The sequence below is a fragment of the Mirounga leonina genome, unplaced genomic scaffold (assembly GCF_011800145.1).
Source record: "Mirounga leonina isolate KUSES-001 unplaced genomic scaffold, KU_Mleo_1.0 Mir_166, whole genome shotgun sequence".
NCBI classification, from domain to species: Eukaryota; Metazoa; Chordata; class Mammalia; order Carnivora; family Phocidae; genus Mirounga; species Mirounga leonina.
The window spans coordinates 15,438,393-15,454,335 of record NW_023270418.1 but is presented as its reverse complement, the minus strand read 5'-3'; the positions used below and the strand labels follow the sequence as shown (position 1 = coordinate 15,454,335).

General features: G+C 38.8%; 1 protein-coding gene across 1 annotated transcript in view; it reads right to left on the bottom strand.

The window, feature by feature from the left end:
• IFTAP (intraflagellar transport associated protein) overlaps positions 1-15,943 on the bottom strand; it is a 66,130-nt gene that overhangs the window by 14,417 nt on the left and 35,770 nt on the right. Inside the window, exons 3-5 of the mRNA XM_035012593.1 lie at positions 12,273-12,430; positions 10,374-10,445; positions 8,923-8,989 (exon numbers count right to left, since the gene is read on the bottom strand). Of these exons, the coding sequence (XP_034868484.1) occupies positions 8,923-8,989; positions 10,374-10,445; positions 12,273-12,430 (297 nt within the window). The remainder of the gene's footprint in view (positions 1-8,922; positions 8,990-10,373; positions 10,446-12,272; positions 12,431-15,943) is intronic.

Here is a 15,943-nt window from a genome sequence, read left to right as displayed (position 1 = left end):
TAATCAGATAATCTAATATAACATTAAAAAGTAAGCAATCTACCTGACATCTCATAATTTAGATAGCAATATTTAATCTGCCTGGCATATTTATAAAAAATTAACCAATCTGTTCCTTTGTTATCATGTTGAAATGGCCAAAATTTCCTGAAATTTTGGGCCCTCCCCAAGACCAAAAAGAATATAGATAAGAACAGCTTTAGTAATTAGGCCTCTTCAGGGCGCCTGGGTGGCTCAGTTGGTTAAGCGACTGCCTTCGCCTCAGGTCATGATCCTGGAGTCCCGGGATCGAGTCCCACATCGGGCTCCCTGCTCAGCAGGGGGTCTGCTTCTCCCTCTAACCCTCTTCCCTCTGGTGCTCTCTGTCTCTCATTCTCTCTCTCAAATAAGTAAATAAAATCTTTAAAAAAAAAAAAAGTAATAAGGCCTCTTCAGCACATAGTTTTCTGCTATGATAGTCCATCTCACTGGTTCTTGTTCGTAAAAATTTTTGAAGACCCCCAAAGAGCTTTTGTTTATTTGGGTTATATCAATCAATATTCATCATATTAGAAATTAAAACTAACAAATTTGCAAATATTTAGTTATTGAATCATTGACAATAATGCCATTATATATTAAAATAAGTATTTTTATGGAAAATCTTTTCCAAAAACAGAAAATAGTGGGGAAGAAATACTGTTTTACATTTTAAAATTTTTGTAAATGTCTTCCTTAAGAGAAAAAAAGCTAGGTTTTACATTTGCTTCTGCATTCAATTTTGGAATATGCTGTTTTAGTTGAAGTAAATGAAGAAAATCTAGTCTCACACAGAAATGCCGTTGGAAAAGAGAGGAGTACTTTAATAGTCTTTTTATATAATTGTGGATATTTTTCTTGATACTCTACCAGATCTTGACAAATGACAAAGTTTTTAAAAATAGTTTCAATGTGCAACCTGAAGCCGTTTCAGTGAATTTTTCATACTGTTACATTAAAATTCATTGGTCTATCTTACACACAGAATGGATCTTTCTCCTATGCGTAATTTTGTAACATCATAAATTGGTCATTTGGAAAATACTGGTTCACTGTTTTATGTAGCTCTTCCAAATGTTCACACATTTCATTATACAGTATAAAGATCACATTAGTTAACATCACCAATTTTATCAGAAAAGTCATTAAATATTGGGAAGCTGTCAAGCTCACAGGACTGGATACAAGTTTTCCAAAAATGAATTTTCACTTGATCCACTGCCAATTTTATCATTGGCAATGAACACTACCAGCGTTTCTCTTGAAGAGACAGGCTTACTTGATTCATTCTGAGAACTACAGTTTGTCAGTCATTCTTTTAAGTAAAGATGTTATTCCATGAAAGTAAGGGGGGGAAAAAACTAGTTCAGCATACCACTCAATCACATAAGTGTTTTTCCATGACACAACCACTGTATTTCAGAATGCCCCAGAAGTGCTTTGTGCATACTTAGGATTTCAGCACAGAAAACATTAAAAAAGGTGTACTCAAGAATCAAGATTTAATAAGATTAATAATTTCTACCATTTCATCAAGAACGTTTTCAATGGAAATTAGCACTCATTTTTTTTTTTAAAGATTTTATTGATTTGTTTGAGAGAGAGGGAACCAGTGAGGGGAGGGGCCGAGGGAGAGGGAGAAACACACTCCCTGCTGAGCACAGAGCCCAACATGGGACTCTATCCTAGGACCCTGAGATCATGACTGGAGCCAAAGTCAGATGCTTAACCAACTGAGACACCCAGGCGCCCCTCTAGCATTCATTCTAATTACAAATTCATGACAGTGAAGATTACAATGACTACTAGTACAGTTTTGTGTCACTACCTTGATTTGCACTAAGCCACCAGCATTTTTACCCACATTGCTTTTGCTACATCAGTACAAACATCAACACATTTGACCTCCAGACCTTGGGGTTTCCCTAGGAGTCCCTAGACCACATCCCCAGGAGTCTGCTGGTCTACCTAATATCAGTCTAACCCTCCCACCAAAAACAATAGTAAAGCTGGATGAGTTACCAAAAAATCAACTATTTAAAGGCATTGGTGAGCTACCAGGGCAGCCCAGGACTTGAGCAGCCAAGATCCCAGAGAGATGGAAAGTACTGAGAAGTGAGTCCAAGAGTCTAAGATGCTTTTCAACTCATGGCATTTACTGTTTTACAAGGAGAAGCTGAGAAGCCGAAATGCAAAGATGAGAGAAGCTAAGAGGCTGAGAAGCTTAGCAGAATTACCAACAGAATCAGAGTGCTATGAAGACAAAAATTAGAGTTCAGGGCCTCCAAGAAGGCGATGCTATGATTTACCCTGAAGGGCTACACACTAGGAATAAGCAAGAACTAGAAGTAGAGCAGCCCCCACAAGGCCTTAAACCCAGTCCGAAATCAGCCCAACCCCAGATTGGATGAAGGTGATCTATTACTACTCTAACTGCTAGTAAAATGTTGAAGAAAAACTATGCTAGAAAAAGATAATATCATCCAGACCCTACATATTTTATATGCCATGTTAAGCATTTAAACAAAAATTACCAGGTATACAAAGACATGAAATCAAAAGGAAAATGAATAATATAAATGGACCCACAGGAGACCCCAGGTATTAGCATTATAAGACATGAACTTTAGGGACACCTGGGTGGCTCAGTCAGTTAAGCGTCTGCCTTTGGCTCAGGTCATGATCTCAGGGTCTTGGAATCGAGTCCTACATTGGGCTCCCTGCTCAGCAAGGAACCTGCTTCTCCCTCTGCCTGCCACACTGCCTGCTTGTGCTCTCTCTCTCTCTCTCTCTCTTTCTCTGGCAAATAAATAAATAAAATCTTAAAAAAAAAAGACATGAACTTTAAAATAACTGATTAATATGCTCCCCCCAAAAATACATCCAAAATGGAGAATTTCAGCACAGAACTGAAATCTCTCACAACAGATATTCCAGATCTCTTTTAAAAGTTAAAATAACTGAGGGGCACCTGGGTGGCTCAGTACATTAGATGCCGGAGTCTTGATTTCAGCTCAGGTCACAATCTCAGGGTCATGAGATCGAGCCCCACATTGGGCTCTGCACTCAGCAGGGAGTCTGCTTAGGATTCTCTCCCTCTCCATCTGCCCCTCCCTGCCCCCATTCTGTCTCTCAAAAAAAAAAAAAAAGCTAAAATAACTGAAATATTGTTGGCTGTAACAGAAGACACAATTCAAAAAAGAATTAGTGAACTAGAATATAGATGGTAGACAATATTCTTTTTTTTAAGATTTTATTTATTTATTTGAGAGAAAGAGTGCTTACAAGTGGGGGGGGCGGGCAGAGGGAGATAGAGAGAAGCAGACTTCTCCCTGAGCAGGGAGCCGGCCACGAAGCTCTATCCCAGGACCCTGAGATCATGACCTCACCCGAAGGTAGATGGTTAATTGAGTGAGCCACCCAGGCACCCCAATGGTAGAACATTCTAACTGAAGCAAGAAAGGAAATTAAAGAGGATGGAAAATGCAGAAAAGAACATAAAAGATAGATATATGGGACATGGTGGAAAGGTCAAAGCACAAGTAATATTTGAAGAGACAATTGTTGAGAATTTCCCAATGTATAAGAATCTCTACAAACCCCAAAGAAAATAAATTCAAATTAAATAATATCAAGGCATAGTGAAATTACTGGAAAAACAAAAGAGAAAATTATAAAAGCAGCCAAATGAGAGAAAAAATATGTTATCTTCGAAGGAGCAACAACCAGATTGACATCTGGTTTTCAACAATTAACACCAAAAATAAGAGAATATCATCTGTAAAATACTGAAAGAAAATAATTACAAACCTAGAATTCTCAACCGGCCAAAAATAGCAGGAAATGAAATAATACAATAATAGTTGATTAATCTAAAATAGGCAAGAAATGAGAGGGGGAAAAAGACATAAAACTGGCAGGACAGTAGAAAACAAAATTATAAGATACTAGGTTTAAAGCCAAATGTATCAGCAACTACCTTAAGTGTAAATGAACTAAATACTCCCAATAAAAGACAAAATTTTAGAATGTGTGTATAGATGCATATATATAAACCATATACTGCTTTCAAGGGACACATTAACTAACACCTATTTTGAGAAAAAAATTGCACAATAAATAAAAATGGAAGTGCAAAAGGAGGAGAAGATAGAGAAGATGAAGGAAGACTTACTTCATTGGGTGGGGTTGACATTTGACAGTGATAATAAATCATATCCCTCTATCTTTAAGTATAGAAACAAAAGAGAAATATGTCCAGAAGTCAGAAAGATGAGGATTAAAACATGAGCTTTACAACTAATAGAGCTGAATCTGAAAATAGAGCTTGTCCTGCAGTCACATTTGGGCTTCTTATGTATCAACCTTTCCTACAAGTCTAGACCTTGGGATCCCACCTGACAGAAAGTCCACACAGCTGACACCCGGATCCATCCAGGTGTAAGAACTGCTTTACATCACGAGAGCCCTTAAAGTTGGGCCTCAGAGAGTAATGCCTCCAGATGTCTGCCTAGAGATGGTTCCCAGCCTCAAGTGCACAGGAGAATCACCTGAGAAGCTTTAAAATGGACACACACCAGACTACTGAAAAAGAATCTGCAAAGGCAGAATCCAGATATCTAATTTCTTTTTTAAGTGATTCCACTGTGTCTCTAAGGTTGAAAACACTGAGTAAGGTTGGCATGAGCCCCATCTGAAGTGTGTCTACTATAAGAAAGATGGCACAGACACAGAGGAGAAGACATACATTTCCAAATAGCATGAACTCAAAAGAAGAAACAAAGGGGCTGATCCATAAATACATAGTTTCTGTTCTCAATCTCTCTAAGTAGATAAAGCCTTACATTTCCTTTGGGGAGAAAGAGATGGAGGATTTGGAAAGGGCAGACTTATCTTCCCAGTCCTGTGCTCTTCTCAGGAATGGAATGGAAGTTTCCTTGTACAACTGTGAGGATCGGGCAACAGGTTTGCCCTTGTGGTTGAGGTGGCTTTCAAGCTGGGCCTTCATAGATAGGTAAGTTTGCACATATAAAAATTGGAGGAATAGGAAAAAAAAATTGAAGGAAGAGGGATAAAAGAACATTTGGAAGGAAGGAATTTTCTCTCTCAATGTTTTTAATGATCTTCTGGGCAATGAAAGAATGATTTTTTTTTTCAGTAGACTCCACACCCAGCGGGGGGCCCAACGCAGGGCTTGAACCCAAGACCCTGAGATCAAGACCTGAGCTGAATCAAGAGTTGGATTCTTTTTTTTTTTTTTTTAAAGATTTTTTTTTTTTTTTTTTAATTTGAGAGAGAGAGAATGAGAGAGAGCAAGCACATGAGAGGGGGGAGGGTCAGAGGGAGAAGCAGACTTCCTGCCGAGCAGGGAACCTGATGCGGGACTCGATCCAGGGACTCCAGGATCATGACCTGAGCCGAAGGCAGTCGTTTAACCAAATGAGCCACCCAGGCGCCCCAAGAGTTGGATTCTTAACTGACTGAGCCACCCAGGTATCCCTGAAAGAGTGATTTTTAACAGTACTAAGTATAAAGTAAACAAAATACCTAAACTATAAGTTGGCTGAAATATGTGTTTCTGAGCTCAGGACCTTCAGCTACTTATCCTTTAGATCTCAGGCTCTCAGAGACCTTTCTCTGATCTCATAGACAAATTTAAGTTCTCCTGCCATATGTGCTCATGAGATCTAGAACAATTTATAATCCTGTATTAGTGATTATCTGGTTAATGTCTGGTTAATGAATTCAATGAGGACAGAAGCTGGATCTGTTTATTCTTCATTAGATTCCAGGCTCCAGTCATAGTTGTTACACGTCTGTTGAATAAGAGTCCCAGGCCATTCATTGGCTGCAAAAAGCTGCAGATAAGGAAAGAATTTTTTAAAAAAGAGGTGACTGATGCCTTTGTTAGAATTGGGAGTACTGGACAGCTTGAAAATGAAAATCAAATAAGGCTGCCAATCTTCACACAGGGGTCAGTTGCCTGTTCTCACCCAACACAATCAACCACAGCATAAGCACACCCACCACCAGTCAAGAGACCTGTATGAGACGGTATGATTCTGAGACTAAGACCTCAAAAGACTCTCTTCAGTCAATTGCACTCAGCCAGAGCACAGGCTTGGCCAACTAAGGGGAAAACATAAATAAAGACAACCAGATGTTTCTTCCTGCTCTAAGGACTCAGCATAATAACTAATACCTATTCCAAATAATAATTTTTCTGGATAAAAGTCTGGGGCCTGACAGTAACCATCAGGTTAACTAGCCTACCTTGAATTCAAAGGAGGAAAAAGTGGTTAACTTGATGTCAAATAAACACAAGGCACCAAACTTCACAGCAGATGTTACCCTCAGACAACTGCTCGATTCAGCTGCATGGGGTTGGCTCCTCTGAAAATTTGTCTCTGCCTGGGCCACCAAAATGATAAGCTGAATCCTGGGAAAGAATCATGCTCCTGAATCTTGGGAGAATATTTATGAAAGCAAATAAGGTGAACAAACAAAATCAATGATAGAGAAACAATACGTGGCTCTCTTCCTTGTTGCCCTGGGCAAATCTGTTGCTTAAACAATAACAACAGGATCTAATCAGTAAACCTCTCAGCTGCCAAAATTATACAAGCAACTTGCCTATTTAAAATGTCACATTTCCCATCTGATACAAATATCTGCCGTCTGCTCACATTCCTACAGTGTAATACAAATTAGGCCCAAACTAAAATTCACCTTGGCACAAACTAATATTCATTTCCTTTCAAATGACCGAGATCTTACATTATAAAAATTGTGAAGCTCTGGTGGTCTTTTTAGAAACTGGAATAGATCATTGAAGCCTGGGGTGCTTTCCAGCTTGGTCTGTCCACATTATTTTACACGTGGGATGGGCTTGACTAGCTCATTCAAGTCTACGGAGACCTGGTTCAGCCTCAGCAACCTCTTACACACAAATGCAACACTGCCTGTTATCTGATTGCTAGAAAAATCATAGTAGTGAGATGTTTTTATGCTATTTTTTTAACTAAAGAAATAGACCTGGTAATAATAAAAAAAAAAAAACAACACAACTTCAAAAAATATTTAAAGAAAACAATGTGAAAATAATGGAAAAGGTAAAAAGCTTAATTTGAAAGACTGATATAACCATAATCAGATTTGTTACCTATGTAGGTTTATGCCAGTATACAGACTTTCTCGATAATGGCAGGAAGCAAGAAATGTAAGCCATGAAAAAAATGTCCAACCCATACACTTTTGTGCTTTCCTATAAAATTAAATTTATATTGCAAATGTAGTACATGCAGACCAGAACCATTTGTCTCCAAGTGTCTTCCACAGACAACTATATCAGAATCCCCTGGGATAGTGGTGAAAAATGCTGTCACCAAAGACCTTCTGAATTAGACTCTCTCTTAGGAATAGGATCCAGGAAGGGTGCCTGGGTGGCTAAGTCGTTAAGCGTCTGCCTGTGGCTCAGGTCATGATCCCAGGGTCCTGGGATCGAGCCCCACATCGGGCTCCCTGCTCAGCAGGAAGCCTGCTTCTCCCTCTCCCACTCCCCCTGCTTGTGTTCCCTCTCTTGCTGTGTCTCTCTCTGTCAAATAAATAAATAAAATCTTAAAAAAAAAAAAAAGAATAGGACCCAGGAATCTGCATTTTCAATATCTCCTCTTCCCCCAAAATAGTGCGCTTGCTCTACAAACCCGGCTTCCTGGTAAGTCCTTAGCTATCCCTTCTGATCCAATTGGACCCCCTAAGCTGCTCACATAGAGAAATTCAGAGCTGCCTGGGATTTTAAAGTTAAGAGAACCTCTCCCTGGAGCATGTGATTCCTTTAGATCTCTGATCTCACTTGAACCAAGTAAGTAAGGAAAAAATCCACGCAAAGTCTACTGGTTAATAGAGTGCATGAGAAACAATCCCTTCAATGGAGTACTGTGATGTTTGGAAGCCAAATAAAAATGTTAATTGCTTCCAATTACCAAAGCCTCTCAAATTCTGGCAACCAGAGAAGCCAGAGCCACCCCCAAACGGAGACAACATCCAGCACTGTCACTTTTTGTGATTATAAACAAATCACCTTCCCCAACAATCAGACCATCACCCATGTTTATGAATACCTAAAGACTGTAAACAACAATTCAACACCAGCAACCAAACCCCTAAGGGAAACAGCCCCTTCCCTAACATTCAGTATCAACTTTGGGATATTCTTGCATATTAAATTAGGAATGACAATTTTCAAAACAAACAACTCTAATTTTGAACATATTTCAAAGGTCTTTTGAGCAACAAAGTATACCTATGTTTACACAGTAATGTTAAGCAGGAAAGGAAAAAGTCCTCATCTGCATAAACATCACTGGACTAGCATTAAGCCTTTCCCAGCCCAGCTCAATTGGAAAAATGCCCCAAAGAAACATTTACAATATGTCTTTAGTCTTAAGTGTTTGGCTTACATATTTAATAAATATTTATGAAAGTAAAAATTTTTATTTTATTTTTTATTTTATGATGAATTCTGCTATTTTTATGATCAATTGATATGTTATGTATCACTCAAAAATAACTCAATTTACATGGTGCTTCTAAGAAATAAGGGTTTGATTCAAATGGCTCTACTTGAGAAAATTATCCAAAACTCAACCATATGGGGATGTGGGGGAGGGCACCTTTATTTCATTTTAGACCAAAGACTTTACAACCTTCAACAGGCTTTGACCTTTCGGCTGAAATCTTTGTTACTGAAAAAGAAATTGCAGGACTGTAGTTTTCCCTAAGTCAGGGAAGGTGCAAGTAGGGCTTGCCAAAAAAAAAAAAAAAAAAAAAAAAAAGCTGTCTAAAGTCTTATTTGTAGTTTCTGGAAAGAGGTCAAGCAGTATAGAGAGGAAACAGAAAGCATACCCTTGCTCTTTTGGGGCTGAGTCTCTTCATCCACATCCAAATCTTCTAAATCTAGGAAATTGTCCACCTAGAAAAGGATTAACATCATTGTCATGTATATTAGACCTAATGAAAAACTGCAATCAAGAATCAATGAATCCACTTCCACAGCATTCAAAGTGAGCAACTGAATCCACTTTTCTAATTAACTTTTGAGTCCCAGCTAAAGGCCTTTGTGTTCACTGTGCTTTCCCAGAGACATCTGAAAGAAATGGTAAATTTGGAAGTTGGCCTGGATTTTGTAGGCACCATAGTAAGATCTCTATACTGAAAAGGGAAAGAACAGTCTGAGGAGTTTTTGAAAAGGGACTTTGTTCCCAGATTCTCTCCCAGGATATATACCACCACCGTGACAGTCCAAAACAGTGTCTCTGTTATTTGTTTTTTTTTATTGCTTTTGCTTCTCAAGCAAAGGATGGTGGTAGGTCTGGCTATTACCATAATGGGCTTTTCACTCTAAAGAGTCAGAGAGAAGAAACTAAAGAAAGCAAAAGAGAAAGGTTCATTCGAAACAAAATCATCCTGCCCCAGGTAAATCACAAGAGAGGTGAGCAGGGCCAAAAATCAAGTGTTCTCTCTTACGAGCAAATAAAACCGAAAATTACTTCAAAGGTAAAAAGCAGAGCAAATGACCTTTACAGACACAATAGCAGCATTTCAATGAAAGACTATTCCACATAGAATACTGCTTTCCACAGCAAGCTGACAATGAGACATTTCAGATTAACAAAATGGTAACATTTCAGACACGAACTAATTCATCTCAGGTGAATATCAAAGAGCGTAAATAAGAAAATGATTTCACCACTGGCACAAAGGAGACCTCGTAGAGTAAAGGCATAATGTCGAAATGCCTTTTACATTCATGACCTAAAACATGTTCACGACAAAATAACATAAAATTACAAATTTAGATCTCATAAGTGGAATTCAAAACATAGCCTGGGTCTTTCTTCCCTTAGCTCTACGTCCCAGACCATGGCCTTTATGTGTGAATTAAAAATGGTAGCTTCCATTGTTTGTTAAGTACATAACTGCAGTTTTTCCCTGGCATCCAAGTGACAGCAAAAATTTATCTTCCCCACGATGGTTTCAGTACTAAAGCTGTTATATTGTCATTTCTCTTAATGGTGATTGTTCAGGGGGACTAGAGTCATGTTTCTCTACTGAAGCACCCATTCATTTGCTAAGCTTTGAGGAAGAAAGATTGGAACCCAGCCAACCAAGCATGGCTTAAGATATTTAAACTCCAGTTTAAAAGAAAAAAAAAATATATATATATATATATGGACAAAATGGCTAAATTCTCCAATTTTGTATGAGAGACAGCAAATGGGTCCTTTGGGATTTTTTTGCTTTGTTTTTACTTTTTTGTATTTTTTGCTATGGAAGAAAATTGAATCATGCCTTACCTTCACCTTTCCTGCCCGATTCAGATCACCTTGAAGGGAACTGCCAACTTTTTGGCCTTCATCTATCACTATCTGAAAAAAACAGTGGGGGCATCTTGATGAGAAAATGAAACTACCAAAAATAAAGGAGCTGATCTTGTAGCCCTTCAGGCAATAAAACTCCCCTTCCGGTTTTTGTTAATTAGCTATGCATGATGGACCAGATCCACTAAGCCATAGTAGTGGTCAGGGAATAGTTTTCAGGTCTGACTTCTACTTGTGCCTCTAGACTCATCCACAGAATAACCTAGAGTAAATTACTTAACCTCAGTTTTCTCATGTGTAAAATAGGAACACTCCCCACCTCATTACCCCACCTCCCATCCCATCCCAATGAACCTCTCAAGGACAAACCAGAGAATGCTAATACAACATTTTTAAGTTATTAGGAAACAATATCATTGACCATGCCTCTCCACATGCTGGTTAAAGACTCAGTAGAAAATATAATTCCAATTGCTAGTGATTGCCAGTAGAAAGTGAATCCTCTAGGGGGGAAAAAATGTTCTGGGGGTGCCTGGGTGGCTCAGTCGGTTAAGAGACTGCCTTCGGCTCAGGTCATGATCCCAGGGTCCTGGGATCGAGCCCCACATCAGGCTCCCTGCTCAGCAGAGAAGCTGCTTCTCCCTCTCCCTCTGCTGCTCCCCCTGCTTATGCTCTCTCTCTCTGTCAAATAAATAAATAAAATCTTAAAAATAAAAAAGTTCTGGCCCCATAATCATCTCATTGGAAGCAAGTTCTGGATTTAAAGAATTGTAGGCCTCTGCCATATATAAACATTTTCCTAACACAGAGACTTTTGTTCCCTCACATGAAACCACAATCTCATATACAACTTTGTCCACAATAACACAAGGAAGACATGATGAGCTAGAAAGTAGAAATTCAAATGTTGTAAAAAGTAGAACAGCTTCCCCTAGGGTTCCTTGAGAGTTAAAAACCATAGCTAAGGAGAATATGAATATTGTCTATTAAGTCTTAAAGATTAGGAAGAGTGCATCCAATCTTTAATGACTAAATCTTGGAAAAAACAAGATAACAGATTTTACTTTAAGAGATGAATCCAGAGCAGATAAAAGAAACTCCCATTTTACACAGAAAACTATAAAAAGGAATTCTTTTGTCCCAAATAGAGGACAAGCTAAAATATGTAAATAATTTCAAGAATTTTTAGATGGCAGTTCCTTAAAGGAACTTAAAAACTTGGGGTTAACCAAGTTACCATCATAAATATTGGCTGCTGAAATCATGAAATGTAATGATGATTTTTGGGGTGCCTGGGTGGCTCAATCAGTTAAGCATCTGACTCTTGGTTTTGGCTCAGGTCGTGATCGCATGGGTCCTGGGACAGGGCTCTGTATTGGGCTCCGCACTCAGTGGGAAGTCTGCCTCCCCCAACTCTCACACTCACACACTCTCTCTCTTTCTCAAATAAATAAATCTTAAAAAAAAAGAAAAAGAAAGAAAAAGAAATGTAGTGATGATTCTTTTTTTTTTTTTTAAAGATTTTATTTATTTATTTGAGAGAGAGAATGAGATAGAGAGAGCATGAGAGGGAGGAGGGTCAGAGGGAGAAGCAGACTCCCCGCCGAGCAGGGAGCCCGATGCGGGACTCGATCCCGGGACTCCAGGATCATGACCTGAGGCGAAGGCAGTCGCTTAACCAACTGAGCCACCCAGGCGCCCCGAGTAGTGATGATTCTTAATAAAGTTTCCCAATGGCACTCCTTCTAGAATTAAGAGTCTGAGTTACTGATCCAATAACTGTCCAATGTTTCTTACATTTTTACAGTTTCTTTCTCTTTTTAATTCATAAAGAATGCTTTTTTCCCTGTTTCTATAAATGTCCTATGGTATTACCTGTTCCTCTTCTGAACATTGTGATGAAGTACGAAGAAAGATGGCTTTATTTCTAAGATGATGATCACTTGGTTCATTTTCACGAGGAAATTTTATTGAAGGAAATATGTTTTCTGAAGAATCGGTTTCAAATACTCCTCTTTTGGCCACATTATCCTCTGAAATGATAAGTTACATATTAGAAAACATATGCCACACCCAGTCTAGTTTATTTTGCATTTCCTGAGAGTCTTCCAAATAACAACAACAACAAAAACTGCTCTTCAAAATCTATGAACTGAATGCTTGAGGTACTGAGCACTCTGAATTTTATAAAACTATTTCTAAAAATGCATAGAAAGCTAACACTGTTTCATTCACTTTTCAACAAATACTTATTAAGTGCTTACTATATACCCAGCACTGTTCTCAGCCATTGCTAAAAGGTCAATAAAGTACAGTATTTGCAAAACTCTTAGCCATTAACTATCTCATTTTTTTTCTAAATTTAAGGGGAGGTTTTCCTTATATGGAAGCAACATATGGGTGATTTTGGAAAATTTGTAAGAGAAAAAATTAAAATTAGAAAATCACAATCCTACAAAACAGAAAAGCTGTAACAATTTTTTTCAATGGCTATTTTTCTCATATTTTATCTGTGCATCCATATACTTCTAAAAAGCAATGTTTGACTATTCTTGACAATTTAAAACTATAAACAATTTATACCTTTGTACTAAATCTATGCACATTCATGATTATCTTCTTAGGATAAGGAAAGCCTAAGATTAATCCTAAATTAAGAGGCTGAGAAGATAATGATAACATTATGCCATTAACAGAAATGTGGGGGATAAGTTTGGATGAGAGATAATGAATTAAGCTTTGATCATGTTCATTTGAAGTACCAGTAGAAACTGTGAGGGAAATGTCCCAGAGGCAGCTGCACATGTAGGCTAAAATGCGGGAGAGAGAGCGCAGCTATAGGTAAATATCTGGTAAAAATTACACTGGGATAATGGTTTAAGCCATAAAATTGCTTTCTATATTAGAATTAATAATTAGGGTTAACATTTATTGAGTGTCAGATACTCTTTTATGAGCATCTCATAAATCTCATTTAAAGCCCACAACAACCCTAGAGGTAGGTCCCATTTTACAGATGAAGAAACCAAGGCCTACAAAGAGATCGAGTAACTTGTTCAAAGGTACACAGCTGGTAAACAGCACAGTGGGGATTTGAACCCAGGCCTTCTGACTCAGAATCCACACTCCCAACCACAGTGCTATACCGCTTAGAGTAATATAGCAAATGAAGGCAACGCGTCCTTAGAGAACAGAAGAACGAAGCAGAAAAAAGAAAAAAAAAAAAAAAATCCCAGAAAAGAGACAAAGAAGAAAAGTTTACAATAGCACAAGGACCAAGGGTGCACAGTACATTCCAAAACCAGAAGTGACTTGCTGCAAATGACAATAGCAAATGCAGGAATCTATGTAGTGATCAACAGGAGAGTGATCAAGAGATTCAGAAGAGGCCAAGGGCAGAAATCAAGCAGATTGGAGAACCTGTCCCATCCCCTTATGGTGCTCTGCCATGAAAAGGCTCCAGAGTCACAAGGACTGTCTGACCTGTGAGCTGTGACTGTCTGACTGTGACCTATGAGGCAGGTATCTAACTAAAGGGGTTACAAGACAGCCTAATCCAGCCCAGTGGCCATGCTTTGTTTCTCTTGAGCTATTAGTTGCATCAGAGTCAGTGAGCTTCTTTTTCACAGCCTGCTGCAACCCCAGAGTCCTTTCTTTGCTTCCTTCTACCCCATCATTGGCAGAGTTAAGACTTGTAGGGGTATCTATAGGACATTAACACAGGACTACTGTTGGAACACAGAGATAAGGTAACCTAGTCTATAACATGTTATTAATACCCAATAAGCCAGAGCGGGAAAACGCAAGTACTGTATCATTTTCTCTTTAAAAGGGTTGTATTACGGGCGCCTGGGTGGCTCAGATGGTTAAGCGTCTGCCTTCGGCTCGGGTCATGATCTCAGGGTCCTGGCATCGAGTCCCGCATCGGGTTCCCTGCTCGGTGCAGAGCCTGCTTCTCCCTCTCCCTCTGCCACTCCCTCTGCTTGTGCTCTTCTGTCTATCTCTCTGTCAAATAAATAAATAAATAAAATCTTAAAAAAAATTAAATTAAACTAAAAAATAAAAGGGTTGTATTAATAAATAACACAAGTTCCGGCCAGCTCTCCCTACTGACTCCTACACCAGCATCTGTGGCTCCTAACTAGCTTCCACTGGAAGAGTAGAAACTCTGATGTGAAGCATTAGCCTCGGTAGCTGGCATGGGGGGTAGGGAGGCGGGGAGGGGGGAGAATGAGTGAGTTAGTGGGAGGCTTGCCAAGAATACTGCTGGAGTAACCAACCAGCACTATGAAAGATCAGATAAGTGAGGTAAAGATGGTCTTAGGACTTCTCCTCCTGGACTTCTTCCCCTTTTACCGCCCCCAGAAGGGTCCTAAATCAGTCCTAGGGCAAAAATAAGCAATGGTAGCAGGGTAGCATGAGGTACGCATAGAAATGCTTGGAAACAGAAGTTATGTGAGGAATGAAACAGTTCCTCAAACTCTGTCAAAGTTAGAGGCAAGAAAACTTCCTGTGACTACCTGTCATTCCTCAGTGCACTGTTCTAATAGGAGGTGGCACAGTTTCCCTTCTCCCTGCTTATCCTTTAAGACTAGCACAATGTAAATCTAGTATTGACTGAGAAAATACTATGTCCCAGCACACTACTGTAATAGTCTATTGACTTAAAAACCTCAAAAGCACAGTGATGTTTGGGAAGAACAGATGCTCTGCAAGGACAAGCTCTATTTATTCTCATCATCACTCAATGTATGCCTCTGCCATTTCCCGTCACACACCAGGTGATCTGACAGATAACCAGATGAAACTCCTTCAAACTAAAGAGCAATATATAACAAAGTCCCAGGTGCTGATGCTGATGTTGAGCTATTGTTGGGGTCTCAAATCTAACAAAATACCTTATTCATCCTTTTAAAACTTCCTTTCATAAACATAAAGCTTTCATTTAAAAAATACCAGAAAAAAAAAATACCAGAAGATTCAGAAAAGAACTTGTTCTCTCTCTGATGGAACCTACAGTTTAGGCCTTCTTCCTGAACCTTGAAAGTAATTTCACAAGAATATATACTCTATCACTCCAAAGACCCAGAAGTGCTTCTTATAAAGGCTTTTATCATTTTTTGAAAAAGCAGCAAAAAGCAAATCTCTTGGCAGAATAAGATAGGAAAAAAGTTCTTTTTTCAATATGATAATGTCAAAATGGCAGATGTTGGCACAGCCCAGAATCCAAAGTAGCCTAAAGCCTCCCAGAGTTATCCTGGTGGCAATCCAAACGTTCCACCCAAGTGTCTGTGTCATCTCCTTCTGTTTCTGTGTTCCATCAAGTCCTTTTCCCCCTTTCATCTCATCCCTAATGTTTCTTGCTTTGAAATACGTGTCAGACATAACACACTTTAGAAATCTAGCAGCAATATTTCAGAGCACAAGTAGATTATTGAGACCTGAAAGAGAGTTTCTTTGGACATTTCTGAGTCAAAACTTCAATACAGATGAAACAAAGGCTTTTTATTGTTGTTGTTGTTGTTTTTCTCCTAAAGGTTGCATTA